We start from the raw sequence: 12,188 nt of genomic DNA, 5'->3' as shown, positions 1-12,188 counted from the left end.
AACATGCAGTTAAGTATCGTGCACAATGAGAGCAGGGACGTTTGTTATGATAGTCAGGTCTGTTTCGATTTCATGATGCCTTTAAATGCCAACTATGTAATTCATAAAGTAAGGGCAAGCAATCACAAGAAGACAATTCGAAATACCCACAAAGCTGCTTTTTACACCCTTGGCATTGCACCTCGAGTACGTGGGCTGAATGTTAGTGAATGTTTAACGCTGCAGTCCCAGATGAAGAGGATCTGAAAACAGCTGAATCATTAATCTCTCTGGTGTCTCGCGGTTGTCTCGTCCTCTTCTCTCTGCTCAGTGTCTGAACAGTGGATTCTTTAGCAGTGATGGAAACGACGATGATCCTGCAGAGGTAAAATTCTCCATCGCCTTAAAAAGCGCACGGCAGAAAAGAAAAGAGAGAGAGAGAGGAGGAGCCTGCTAAGGTATAATCTTCTATCGCTCTTTTCCCTGTTTATACCCTTACAGAATTACCACACTGACCATAGTTTCCACCCAAATACCACTGTTACTACAGTAAAACTGGGGCAGCAGTTAAAAAAAACTTTATATATTGTTTGAAGGACAGGCTATATGTATTTATGTAATAATAAAACAGTGCTATTTTATAGCACTTTTCATACATATCATTCAGCTCAAAATTAAAATTAAAACATTCATTTGATATCTTATTATGTTCTATGTAAGCTTCTTTCCGCCACAGGATAAATATCACAAAAGTCAAAGTCAGAGATATAAACTGAATTGTGAGTTATAAATGCAGAACGGCAAGATATATAGTAAACATAGAATTGCGAGGTATAAATGCAGAATTGTGAGATAAACGTGGAATTACGCAATATTAATGCAGAATCGCGAGAGATAAACTTAGAATTGTGAGATATAAACTTATAATTGCAAATGCAGAATTGCAAAATATATAGTAAATGCAGAATTGTGAGAAATAAATGCATATATAAATGATATATAATAAAAACGCAAAATTGCAAGATATACAGAAAACAGAATTGCGAGATATAAACATAGAATTGCGAAATATACAAAATGTAAATAAAAATGGGTTTGAAATAAAATATTCGAAACAGTGACTGATAAATTAGAATTTCAGATGCATATTTTCTAAAATATGAACCCTTTGAGCTTGTCTAATTTTAATTGCTAAAAGGTTCTGGGTTTTTAGGGCTTTAATGCTGATGTCCTGCAAAATTGATTTTCGGCCGTGAGCTGTTGTAGAATCAGAGGTCAGTTAGTGACTCAACTCTTTTGTTAATGCCCCTGACTTAAATGCAACTTTTAGCAAGTTTGAAATAGCCTGAGCCAGTAAGTGGGCGGCTCTCATAGCCTTTGAGCAGTGACCATTGAGCTTCTTCTGTGTGCAATATGGCATTTATGTAGCTTAAATAGCAGAACATGATGCCAAGGTCATGGGTTGCATTCCCAAGGAATGCATGAATGCAGTGTAACTTACTTTGGATTGAAGCACCTACCAAATGCATTAATATAAAAGTAAATGTTCTCAGCCTAAAGAACTGACAGCGAATGCAAAGTCATACAGCGTATCTGTACATTCGTATAATCAAATTCAGCCTGTTATAATTGCTTGCATGGTGCTCCTGGTCTAATTTCAGCAGATTGTGACAGAATGGGATGGAAATGTCACAGGCAGTCTTTTAGTCTGTCATCTCATCCATTATTAATCGCTGAGTGTGACAGACCTCCGACTTTTCGGCAAAAACAGTCAGTAGGTTTGACACCCCTGACCAAAATCAAATAGAGTCAGCGAGTGGGACAGCGCCTTAACAATGGCTGCTATAACTATGGTGATTTGTTGGAAACAATGGTTACTGTGGTGCATTTTTTAAGGGAAATTTTAACATCAACCTCAAAGGCATATGTTAACTTTTTTTTTTTCAGTATAACCCCTCTGTTCCTTTATCTATAGCTAAACTGATGACATTAACATGATAAATGAACTAATGCACAGTCAGCTCTCTCTCTCTTTCACTGGCTCGCATTCTTTCCTCGTTTTTCTCACCAATACAGTCCAGAGCAATGCAAGTGAGTTTTATTCTAGTATGTCTAACTGAAGTAATGTGTCCTGCTCACTCTAGATGGCGCTACATGTGTAAGTCTGCAGATGTGGGTGGTTGCGTGTACATTACCATTATAGTCGTGACGATAACCGTTCTGTTCTCCATAGCGGAGTCATTTCCCATGGAGAGCTCATTCTGGACCAGAACCAATTTATCCAGGTCATTCCAGTAACCGATCTGCAGATGATAGACGATAGGGTGATCAATCCTGTGTGTGTGGGCATCTGGGTAAAATTACAGTGTGTATCTGTATAAATGGATGCTTGTGTGTGTCTGAATGCATGAAAGTGTGTTGTGTGTCTGACCTTGCGGGGGCCGTTACTCTTTAGCTCAAAGACGTCCATGGTGTAGTTGACTCTGCGTCCATAATGATCAAACTGGATATTCCCAGTGAGACCCTGGATTCTCACCTTTACACACACACACACATACACAAGGAAGTATTAGTAAGACAGAACACGCATCACTTTTGGTAAACGTGGACCAAAGTTATCATTTATAGCTACAATTTATTTTGCTAAGTGGATTAAACATTTTAGATGAGTTAAAGCATGTCAGATTTGATAGCAAGTTTATGCATCCTTTGCATCTTGTATTGCCAAGCCCCCATTTAGTCCCACCCACTCCCATCGGTCGTACAGAGTCCCACTTACTCTTACCTTTCAGACAGTGTTCCGCCCACTCCCAGATTCAGTTCAGAGCCCTGCCAATTCTTACCTGTCAAACAGAATCAAATCTACTCCCACCTGTCAGACAGAGTCCTGCCCACTACCTTTTCTGACAGTCCTGCCCACTCCCACTTGTCATACAGAGCCCTGCCCAAACTTACCTGTCAAAGAGCATACCGCCAGTCTCATCTGTCTTTCAATTTTGCCCACACTCACCTTTTAAGTAGTGCTCCAGCCACTCTAAAGGCCCTGATATACTTCAAATGAAATCGAAGAATGAACTGATATGATGTAATTTCGAACAAAATCAGGCCGAAGCAAAGTTCGTTTTGAGTTTGTTTCGGCAGTGCAAAACAGCTCACTAAAGCGAACTTTCTGGGGGAGTTCAATTTGGCTCCTAAACACCTTTGAGCTACCATTGGTCCGTGACGATTACGCAATCGGTGGGTGTGTTCTGGATCTCCACCTTTTTTGACGTGCAATTTATTTATTTTTTTCCCGGTTCGTTTCTTATTCAACAATGGTCAGGCAGGGGAACAACATCTCCAAGTCACTAGCAACATAAATACACTGTGTCGAATAACTGAACTGCCACAGTTCAGTTATTGTTGGAATGTTTCTGAAACAGTATACCGTCGCTCAGCCTTTTCGAACTTCTTTTTGCCCCCAAACGAAAAACGAACTTCGTTCGAAGTATATTGGCGCCTTAACCCATCCTATAGAGTCCCACCCTGTCCCAACTGTCATAGAGTCTCACCCACTCTCATTTTTCAGACAGCATCCCACCCAAACTTGTCTGTCTTAGACCCACCCATTCCAACCTGTCTCGCCCACTCCCACCTGCCATACAGAGTCCCGCCCACTCCCACCTGCCATACAGAGTCCCGCCCACTCCCACCTGCCATACAGAGTCCCGCCCACTCCCACCTGCCATACAGAGTCCCGCCCACTCCCACCTGCCATACAGAGTCCCGCCCACTCCCACCTGCCATACAGAGTCTCGCCCACTCCCACCTGCCATACAGAGTCCCGCCCACTCCCACCTGCCATACAGAGTCCCGCCCACTCCCACCTGCCATACAGAGTCCCGCCCACTCCCACCTGACGTACAGAGTCCTGCCCACTCCCACCTGTCGTAGAATCCCACCCGCTCATTTTTCATCCCACCCAGTCTTGTCTGTTTTAAGAGTCTGAAATTTCTGACCAATATTTATGCACATTAACAAATAAATACGACCTCAAGTTTACACACTGCCTTCAAAAAATTTGTCCGTCATAAAAAAAAAAAATTGGGATCAGGTTCAATTGTTTTCGTTTTTCACATCCATTGCAAGCATTTTGAGAGTCACCGTACAAGCGAACGCCAAAATCCAGAATGGCGATTGTCAAGTTGATTCACTTCGTCTCACAGCACAAAGCACTGTATGGGTCCTTGCACACTGACTTCACGGGAATTGGTGGTCTTCTTTTTAATTTGTGGCTCTAATATCGCTAGCAAAGCATCAAACTGAGCCACTGACATCCTGAAATAAACTTTGAATTGCCCTTGATAATCCCTCTGCTCCTTAATAAGGAGGGGGAACTCTCCTCCCTCTCTATCTCAGGATTGGATGGACCCAATATTTCCTCTTTCTTTTTCTCTTTTTAAGAAGAGAGAGTACAACAAAATCATTACTGCTTGAAGACTCCATTTTGTATTTTTTGGTGAATTTTTCACAACGGATTAATTAATATGCATCGGACTCTGTGTGCGACGAATTTTTAGGATGAGAAATATGAAGAAACAAATACAGAATTTTCGGACTCAGTATGCAAGGATTTTAGACTCCTACTCTGATCTTTTAGACAGCTTCCCGCCCAGTGTTACCTGTCATATGAAGTCACACCCATTCCTACCTGTTGTATAGAGTCCTGCCCATTCCCACCTGTTGTAGAATTCCACCCATTTTCATTTTCAGACAGCATCCCACACAATCTTGCCTATCTTGGAGTCCCGCCCACTCCCACCTGCCGCACAGTGTCACCCCCATTCCCACTTGCCATGGTGGGAATGGGTGAGAATGGGCAGGACTCTGTACGTCGAGTGGGAATGGGCGGGACTCCAAGACAGGACTGCCCATTCCCACCTGCCATACAAAGACCTGCTCATTCCCACCTGTCATACAGAGTCCCACCCATTCCCACCTGTTGTAGAATCACACCCACTCTTATTTTTCGGGTAACATCCCATCCAACCTTGCCTGTCTCGGAGTCCCGCCCACTCCCACTTGTCATATAAAGTCCCACCCATTCCCACCTGCCATACAGAGTCCCGCCCATTCACACCTGATGTACAGAGTCCCACCCATTCCCACCTCTTGTAGAATCACACCCACTCTCATTTTTCGGATAACATCCCATCCAACCTTGCCTGTCTCGGATTCCCGCCCATTCCCACTTGTCATATAAAGTCCCACCCCTTCCAACTTGTCATACAGAGTCCCACCCATTCCCACTTGTCATGCAGAGTCCCACCCATTCCCACTTGTCATATAAAGTCCCACCCATTCCCACTTGTCATACAGAGTCCCACCCATTCCCACTTGTCATACAGAGTCCCACCCATTCCCACTTGTCATATAAAGTCCCACCCATTCCCACTTGTCATACAGAGTCCCACCCATTCCCACTTGTCATACAGAGTCCCACCCATTCCCACTTGTCATATAAAGTCCCACCCATTCCCACCTGCCATACAGAGTCCCGCCCATTCGCACCTGCTGTACAGAGTCCCACCCATTCCCACCTGTTGTAGAATCACACCCACTCTCATTTTTCGGATAACATCCCATCCAACCTTGCCTGTCTTGGAGTCCCGCCCACTCCCACCTGTTGTACAGAGTCCCGCCCACTCTCACCTGTCTCACAGCATCCAATCAACTCTCACCTGTCTTTCACAATCCCACCCGCTCTCACCTGTTTCAGAGTTCGTTCCATGTCGATGCCTTGATTCCAAGGAGCAGCCGGGTTGGCCAGACAGTCTCCAGCGTTGCCTCTGCGAGAGATGTCAATCTTCTGTCTGCGCAGATTCCGAAACGCCTCCGCCATCACTAGCACACCATCGTACGTCAATGATGATGTGTACTGAGGAGGTAAAATGAATATTGTGTCTTTACTTCATTCACACTACATTACCCATGCTTCCTGTTTACAATCACATATCAAGTATAATGCAGAGCCGGCCGAGTGCCTAAAGTAGATGTAAATGCAGCAGAGAGGGCATTCTAGGTGAGCGCATTGATTATTGCCTCCGCCTGCTCGCTTGTAAGGCTGCGTGCGTAATGCAATGCGACATAAAACTGCAATGTAGCACCGCCGCTACTTGTTACTGGAAAAGCTATTTAGCTGTAAAGCAGTACAGATTGTTGCTACAGAGCAGTAAAGATCCAGAGAGATTGCTGGGGAAAACAGTGCATCGTTTTTCTCTTTATGAGGTACCACTAGCGGTAAGAAAAACCGCTCAACAATCAAAATGGATTTTCATCTGTTGTTATTTCCATAAACAAATACAAAAGCATGGCTATTTGCATGAATAAATTGTCCCAATAAGACAGAACGAGTCTCAGTGGCTGGGTTTGCACTGACACTGGTCGTTATGAATGAACTTGATCAGCGGAAATCAAGATTTATGGTTCTAGCAGAGGCATAATAACATCCAATTAACATTGAGGGAAAGACAGGAACAAACAACAATCATTAAAGGGGGAGTCAGCGAGCAAGATGCAGAAAATCAAGAGTGAGCAAGAGATGGAGATAGTCAGGGCTCTTGCCTGTAAAGTGTGCTCTAATGAACCCGTAAAGATTGGTCTGATGTTCCTCTGGTAATTTATAGCAAGGACTACAGGATGGAAGTGCTAATCAATGGGAGTAGAGAAGGAGCTCCATGTTATCAACAGAGGGTGAAAGCAAGATTTTTGAGCTGAGGACAGCACGATGAGGTGAGGTTATGCAGCACAAAATTGTCTTAATGAGTACATTTGTCTTGTTTTCTAGTTATGGAGAACTGTAATACTTTTTCTGTGGTACTGTGCGAGCAGTTCACTTGTATTTGCGACTAAGAATAGATGTGTGCGAACTGTAAAATTTGTTTAGGAGCATGTGTGTGTGAACAAAAAGAAAAGTCCCCGTGGGTCCTTAAAGTATAAAAAAAAATAAGTTTTATGAAATTTAAGGTAAAAAAAAGTCTTGAATTAAAAAATCTTAGTCTTAAAAATTAAATGTTACAACAAACATCTTAATAATCATATTAGTAGGACTTCAATTTGGGGATGAAAAACAGGAATTGATTATTATGCTTTTTAATATATGTGTCAATATATTAATATATTTTACTTATATATATTTATATATATATTAAGTACTTTGTATTGTTTTAGTATTTAATATATAATATTTACTAAAAATTAAACAAAATTACGCATTACAGTGAATGAATACATAATGAATAATTTACTGCCAGTGTATAAATAATATGTAATTATGCAATCTATAAAAAATTAAATGTAATCTGATTATGAGCCCTTTAAAATGAAATGTAATCTAATCTAATTATAAGTACAGTATACATCTTTGGAATCTGATTACATAATCCAGTAAAGTTATCTCCTGTGTGTGGTGTGTGTGTGTGTATATATATATATACTTGAAAATAGTTTATATACTTTATTTTATTATTTTTATATTAATATATTTTACTATAGATGGTGTAAACTGTGTGTGTGTGTGTGTGTGTGTGTGTGTGTGTGTGTGTGTGTGTGTATATATATTAGTGCTGTCAAATGATTAATCACGATTAATTGCATTCAAAATAAAAGTTTTTTTTTTGCATAATATATGTGTGTGTTTTGTGTATATTTATTATGTATGAATACACACACATACAGTACATATTTTGAAAATATTTACATGTATTTACATGTCTATATTTATATTCATATAATTTATATTATAAATAAATATATTTAATATATAACATAACATATTTTTCTGAAAAATATAAATTCCTGTGTGTGTATATATACACATATACACACATATATTACGCAAACAAAAACTTTTATTTTGGATACGATTAATTGCGATTAATCGTTTGACAGCACTATATATATATATAATTACATGATTATTGAATACAGTTTGAAGCTGAAATAAAATTTTAAAAATATTTTCTGTATTTTAATAAATTATTAATGTTTTGCTTTCATAATAAAATTGGAAAAACAGATTTTATTTAGGCCTCTAAATGTTATTTTATCTCTTGGAAAACTAGAATGGTTTCCTAGTCTTCAAAACACAACTTACACGTTCCCCAACAGACGGGTTAAATGTGGCTCCGGCTGTAGTCGTCATGGTTTAATTGACTCAAATATTGCCTGGGCAGCTGCTCATTGAATCTCATTGGCTAAAGCTTGACGAAGAATGCGTGCTGTCACAGTTTGATTGGCTAAACATCTGTGCCTGGATTTCTGCCACATGCGTCCGACAGGATTATCAGGGTTCCAGCCTGATTTAAACCAACCTGCCATTTGCCGGGCGATTTCAAAACACGCTGTTTGAGTAGATAAGGAATTATTCTGCTAATGGGATCAATGGCGTTTAGCACAGATCTCTGAGCATGTTTGCGCTAATACCTTCAGTGAATTGGATGCTGAAACAATGCAGAAAAATTAAGTGTGCACAAAAGTGTTTGCTATTCTGGTTTATTGGTGTTTGTGTTTAATTATGTTGTAAATGTATTTGCTTACCCTGGGAGGGCTCTCGGATCCTGGATACTCCCTCTGGTCTAGTTTGTTCCAGCGCTGCATTAGTTTGATCACCATCGGTTTGCTGAAATCCACCAACTGGAAACCAGTTACATTTGCACCGCCATGCATAAACCTCTCAAGAGAAATGTCCTTAAATCCCTGCCGGGAGAAAGACAGAGAGCAAATCATAGTCAGAGCGAATGCAGCCGATTCATTCAAAAGATAAAGAGGTGGGAAAAGGGAAATTGATGGAACGAATGTGAGACGGAGTGAGTTATAACATTTCTTAATATCTCAGATGCTGACGCTAACAAATGTCAAAGCAGAATACGTTACGAAGGCCCAGCACAAAAATAAGCAACAATAAATCACACGTAACAAAGTTCAGCAGTCCATCATAGTCAGAGTTCCCAAAACTGAACAAGACTGCAAATTCCTTCAGACTAACTAGCAGTTCAGATGAATTTATCATCCAGATTGACTTTTTCAGTTTCTGAGAGGTGCAAAACTCATCATCGTGTTGCTAGGGTGTTTTGGGTGGTTGCTACGTGATTCACACACATTAATTAGAGAAAGATAAATACAGGTACATTAAAAAAAAGATGTGAGAGGTGGAGTGTTGCCAGGACATTGATTTATGGTTGCTAAGACCATCTGAGTGATGTATAGTTTGTTGCTATGTGGTTGCTAGGGTGTTTGAGGTGGTTGCAAGATGATTAATTAGAGAACAATACAAACAAATACATAAAAATGAATTAATTCATTAAATATATTGTTAAAATAAATGAACAAGAATTAATTGGAGAATTGCATTAAATGCATTAAAATTTATTACATTATATTAAATAGATTGTATTAAATTAATTAAAATTCTATATTAAAAATGTATAAGAGAGGTACTTACAAATACATCAAAATTATATTAAGTTAAATAAAATTAATTACATTGGATTAAAACGTATATTAAATTAATTATACATTTTATAATTAATAATAAACTATTAAATATATAATTATATTACTAACTATTAAATATATAATTTTAGATTATAATTTTAGATAAAAAATTATTTGAAAAAGATACAAGCACATAAAAAAAATACTGTAATTATTTCTAATATTAACTAATAATTATTGTAATTGAATAATAAATTAGATTTTTGTAACTAGATTTAAAATTTACCTGGTGCTTGTAAAACGTATTGCCACAAAGGGTGTTGTGGATGACTGACAAGGTTGCTAAGGTGTTGCTATGGTGGTTGTTAGGTGGTTTCTTAATAAACAAACTAAAACAGTCCTGCATCCTCAAGTCTCTGTTTGAATTCTGTAGGATTTTACATGTGCATGATCATCCAGCAGGTGAAAATGGTGTGTTTGATCACTTAGTAAAGCACTAGTGCACTTCATTTGAGGAATCAATGTAATACTGCATTCTGGGAAGCGAAGCTCCGTCACAGAGAATTACAGCCAGAGGACACGCTGTCCTCTACATTTGTTCATTTCCTCCAGCGCTCCATCACTGGATAAACCGCGCCAGCACTCACCAGGTTAGCGATGATGTAGTGGTATCCTTTCACATGTTTGCCCACGCTGACAATCTAAGAGAGAGAGAGAGAAATATAGGGAATGAGTAAAGTGTAAATAGCACAAAGACTATTTTATTACACGCTTCAGTAATTCAGCCAACAGATGTATTGCCTATACTTGGAAAAGTGTATATAAGTAAATATTTTTTACAGAGTTTAGTTTCCAAGACATTGTGTGCATTTCAGAATTGCTTTCCAGTGCTTTCAGATGATAAAAAACACAAGTAATCCACACCACTCCAGTCCATCAGTTAACATCTTGAGAAGCCAAAAGCTGAAACAAATCCATCATTTAGACGTTTTATCTTCAAACCATTGCTTCTGGTCAAAATCAAAAGTCCATAATTCATAATAATTTCCTCCAGTGAAAAAGTCCATCTCTGTTGTCCTCAAACATCAAAATCCAGCCACATATTTGTTTAGAGCTGTTTTGTCTTGTAAACGGTGCAGATTTCTCTCTTGATTCAGACCAGACCACTTTTTCACTGGAGGAAGTGTTATTATGAATTATGGACTCGTATTTCAGTCAGAAGCAACAGTTTAAGGTTAAAAACGTCTTAATGATGGATTTGTTTATTTTGTCTTCTCAAGATGTTAACTGATGGACTGGAGTGTGTTTTTATCAGCTGTTTGGACTCTAATTCTGACGGCACCCATTCACTGCAGAGCATCCATTGCTGAGACACTGATGCAATGCTACATTTCTCCAAATCTGATTATGAAACAAACTCATCTACATCTTTGATGGCCTGAGGGTGAGGATATATTCAGCTAAATTTTCATTTTTGCACTGTAAAACCGAACAATGAAATGAATTAAATGAAATTAGTTAGTTTCACTCAAATAATAATGAAAGTTCATTGGACTTAATTGAAATAAGTTCTATAAACTCATAATGTTGTTATAGTAAGTTTTTTATTTCCCAGCATGCTTTGCATCAGACAACAAGGAAAATAAATGTTGAAATGAAGTGTTATTTTGTGTGTTTTTACGCATGATTAACATAGGGAGACAGAAGTTAGTACTTAAATGTTGTGTTATGTTAGGATTTACATAGGTTTCTGTTATGTTGGGTTTTGTAGTGTTACCGTTGTGGTGAAAAGTAGAGCCTTTGGTTAGGTTTAGGATGGACTGTACAATACTGTATAAACTACATATACTGCATGTTGATTGACTGTTTACATGCAAGTGTATAGTCAGGGTCTTTTAGTTAATTACATCAGTACGTGTTGGTGTGTTATAGCTAACCAGCACTTAGATATGAATTAAATAAGAAAGATATGGATGAATGTGATGTCTAAGGAAACAAGTTGTATATAATAGTCATTGTGAAGAGTAGGGTGGGACCATTGAAGCAAGGCTTGGCTCTCAGCCCCGCCCCACTTTAAAATTGAAAGCTCTACTAACTTAAAAAAAAAAATTGTTTGTTTACTCAAATGTTTTGAGCATTCTTAACTTATCAGGTTTAACGGTTTGGGTGATTTCGTCCTTTCAGGAAATTGTCTTTATGAAATCAAAATTTAACAATGCGAGATATCTTTTGCTGGATGTGAGATTTGTCTAGTGTGTAACTGGTATCGGTGTAAGATCAGCAGACGCTGATGCCAGATCCACATCTGCTCGAGGAACATGCTGGCAGGACTGGCAGGGCATGTAGAGAGAACATTCTGTTGATGTTGTACCTGACTATGTCCAACTGCAAGACAGTGTGTGTGTGTGTGTGTGTGTGGTTGTATTTGCCAAGTCTGCTGTCAGGCTGATAGATGGGCACCTCAGAGGTCTGCCTGAGGAACAGACGGAGCATGGCCCGCAATCGCAGAGTTCATAGATCAGATGTACAGAGAGCTGAGCTGTGACTCCTTCTGCTGCTCGTGTTGAACATCATTACCGCCTGACAAACATGGAGCTGCTACACATTAGGCACGTTTAATGTATAGCATTCAAAAGTTTGAGGTCAGTTACTGTTTTTTAAGTTTTTGAAAGAAGTCAAAAGAAAGAAAGAAGTCACTTTTTTACATATAGTTTAAAAAAGTAATATTGAGAAAT

General features: G+C 39.0%; 1 protein-coding gene across 2 annotated transcripts in view; it reads right to left on the bottom strand.

Moving 5' to 3' along the window:
• Window positions 1-12,188, bottom strand: part of LOC306854485 (glutamate receptor 4) — a gene marked incomplete at both ends in the record, with an annotated part of 84,677 nt that overhangs the window by 40,921 nt on the left and 31,568 nt on the right. For both annotated transcript variants that reach the window (XM_079392549.1, XM_079392550.1), the window contains 5 exons: window positions 2,175-2,282; window positions 2,411-2,515; window positions 5,729-5,896; window positions 8,557-8,715; window positions 10,101-10,154. In XM_079392549.1, coding sequence (XP_079248675.1) covers window positions 2,175-2,282; window positions 2,411-2,515; window positions 5,729-5,896; window positions 8,557-8,715; window positions 10,101-10,154 — 594 coding nt within the window. The remainder of the gene's footprint in view (window positions 1-2,174; window positions 2,283-2,410; window positions 2,516-5,728; window positions 5,897-8,556; window positions 8,716-10,100; window positions 10,155-12,188) is intronic.

The sequence above is a fragment of the Barbus barbus genome, assembly GCF_936440315.1.
Source record: "Barbus barbus genome assembly, chromosome: 34".
Classification (NCBI taxonomy): Eukaryota; Metazoa; Chordata; class Actinopteri; order Cypriniformes; family Cyprinidae; genus Barbus; species Barbus barbus.
The sequence above is the reverse complement of the archived record's forward strand: the minus strand, read 5'-3'. Positions and strand labels throughout refer to the sequence as shown.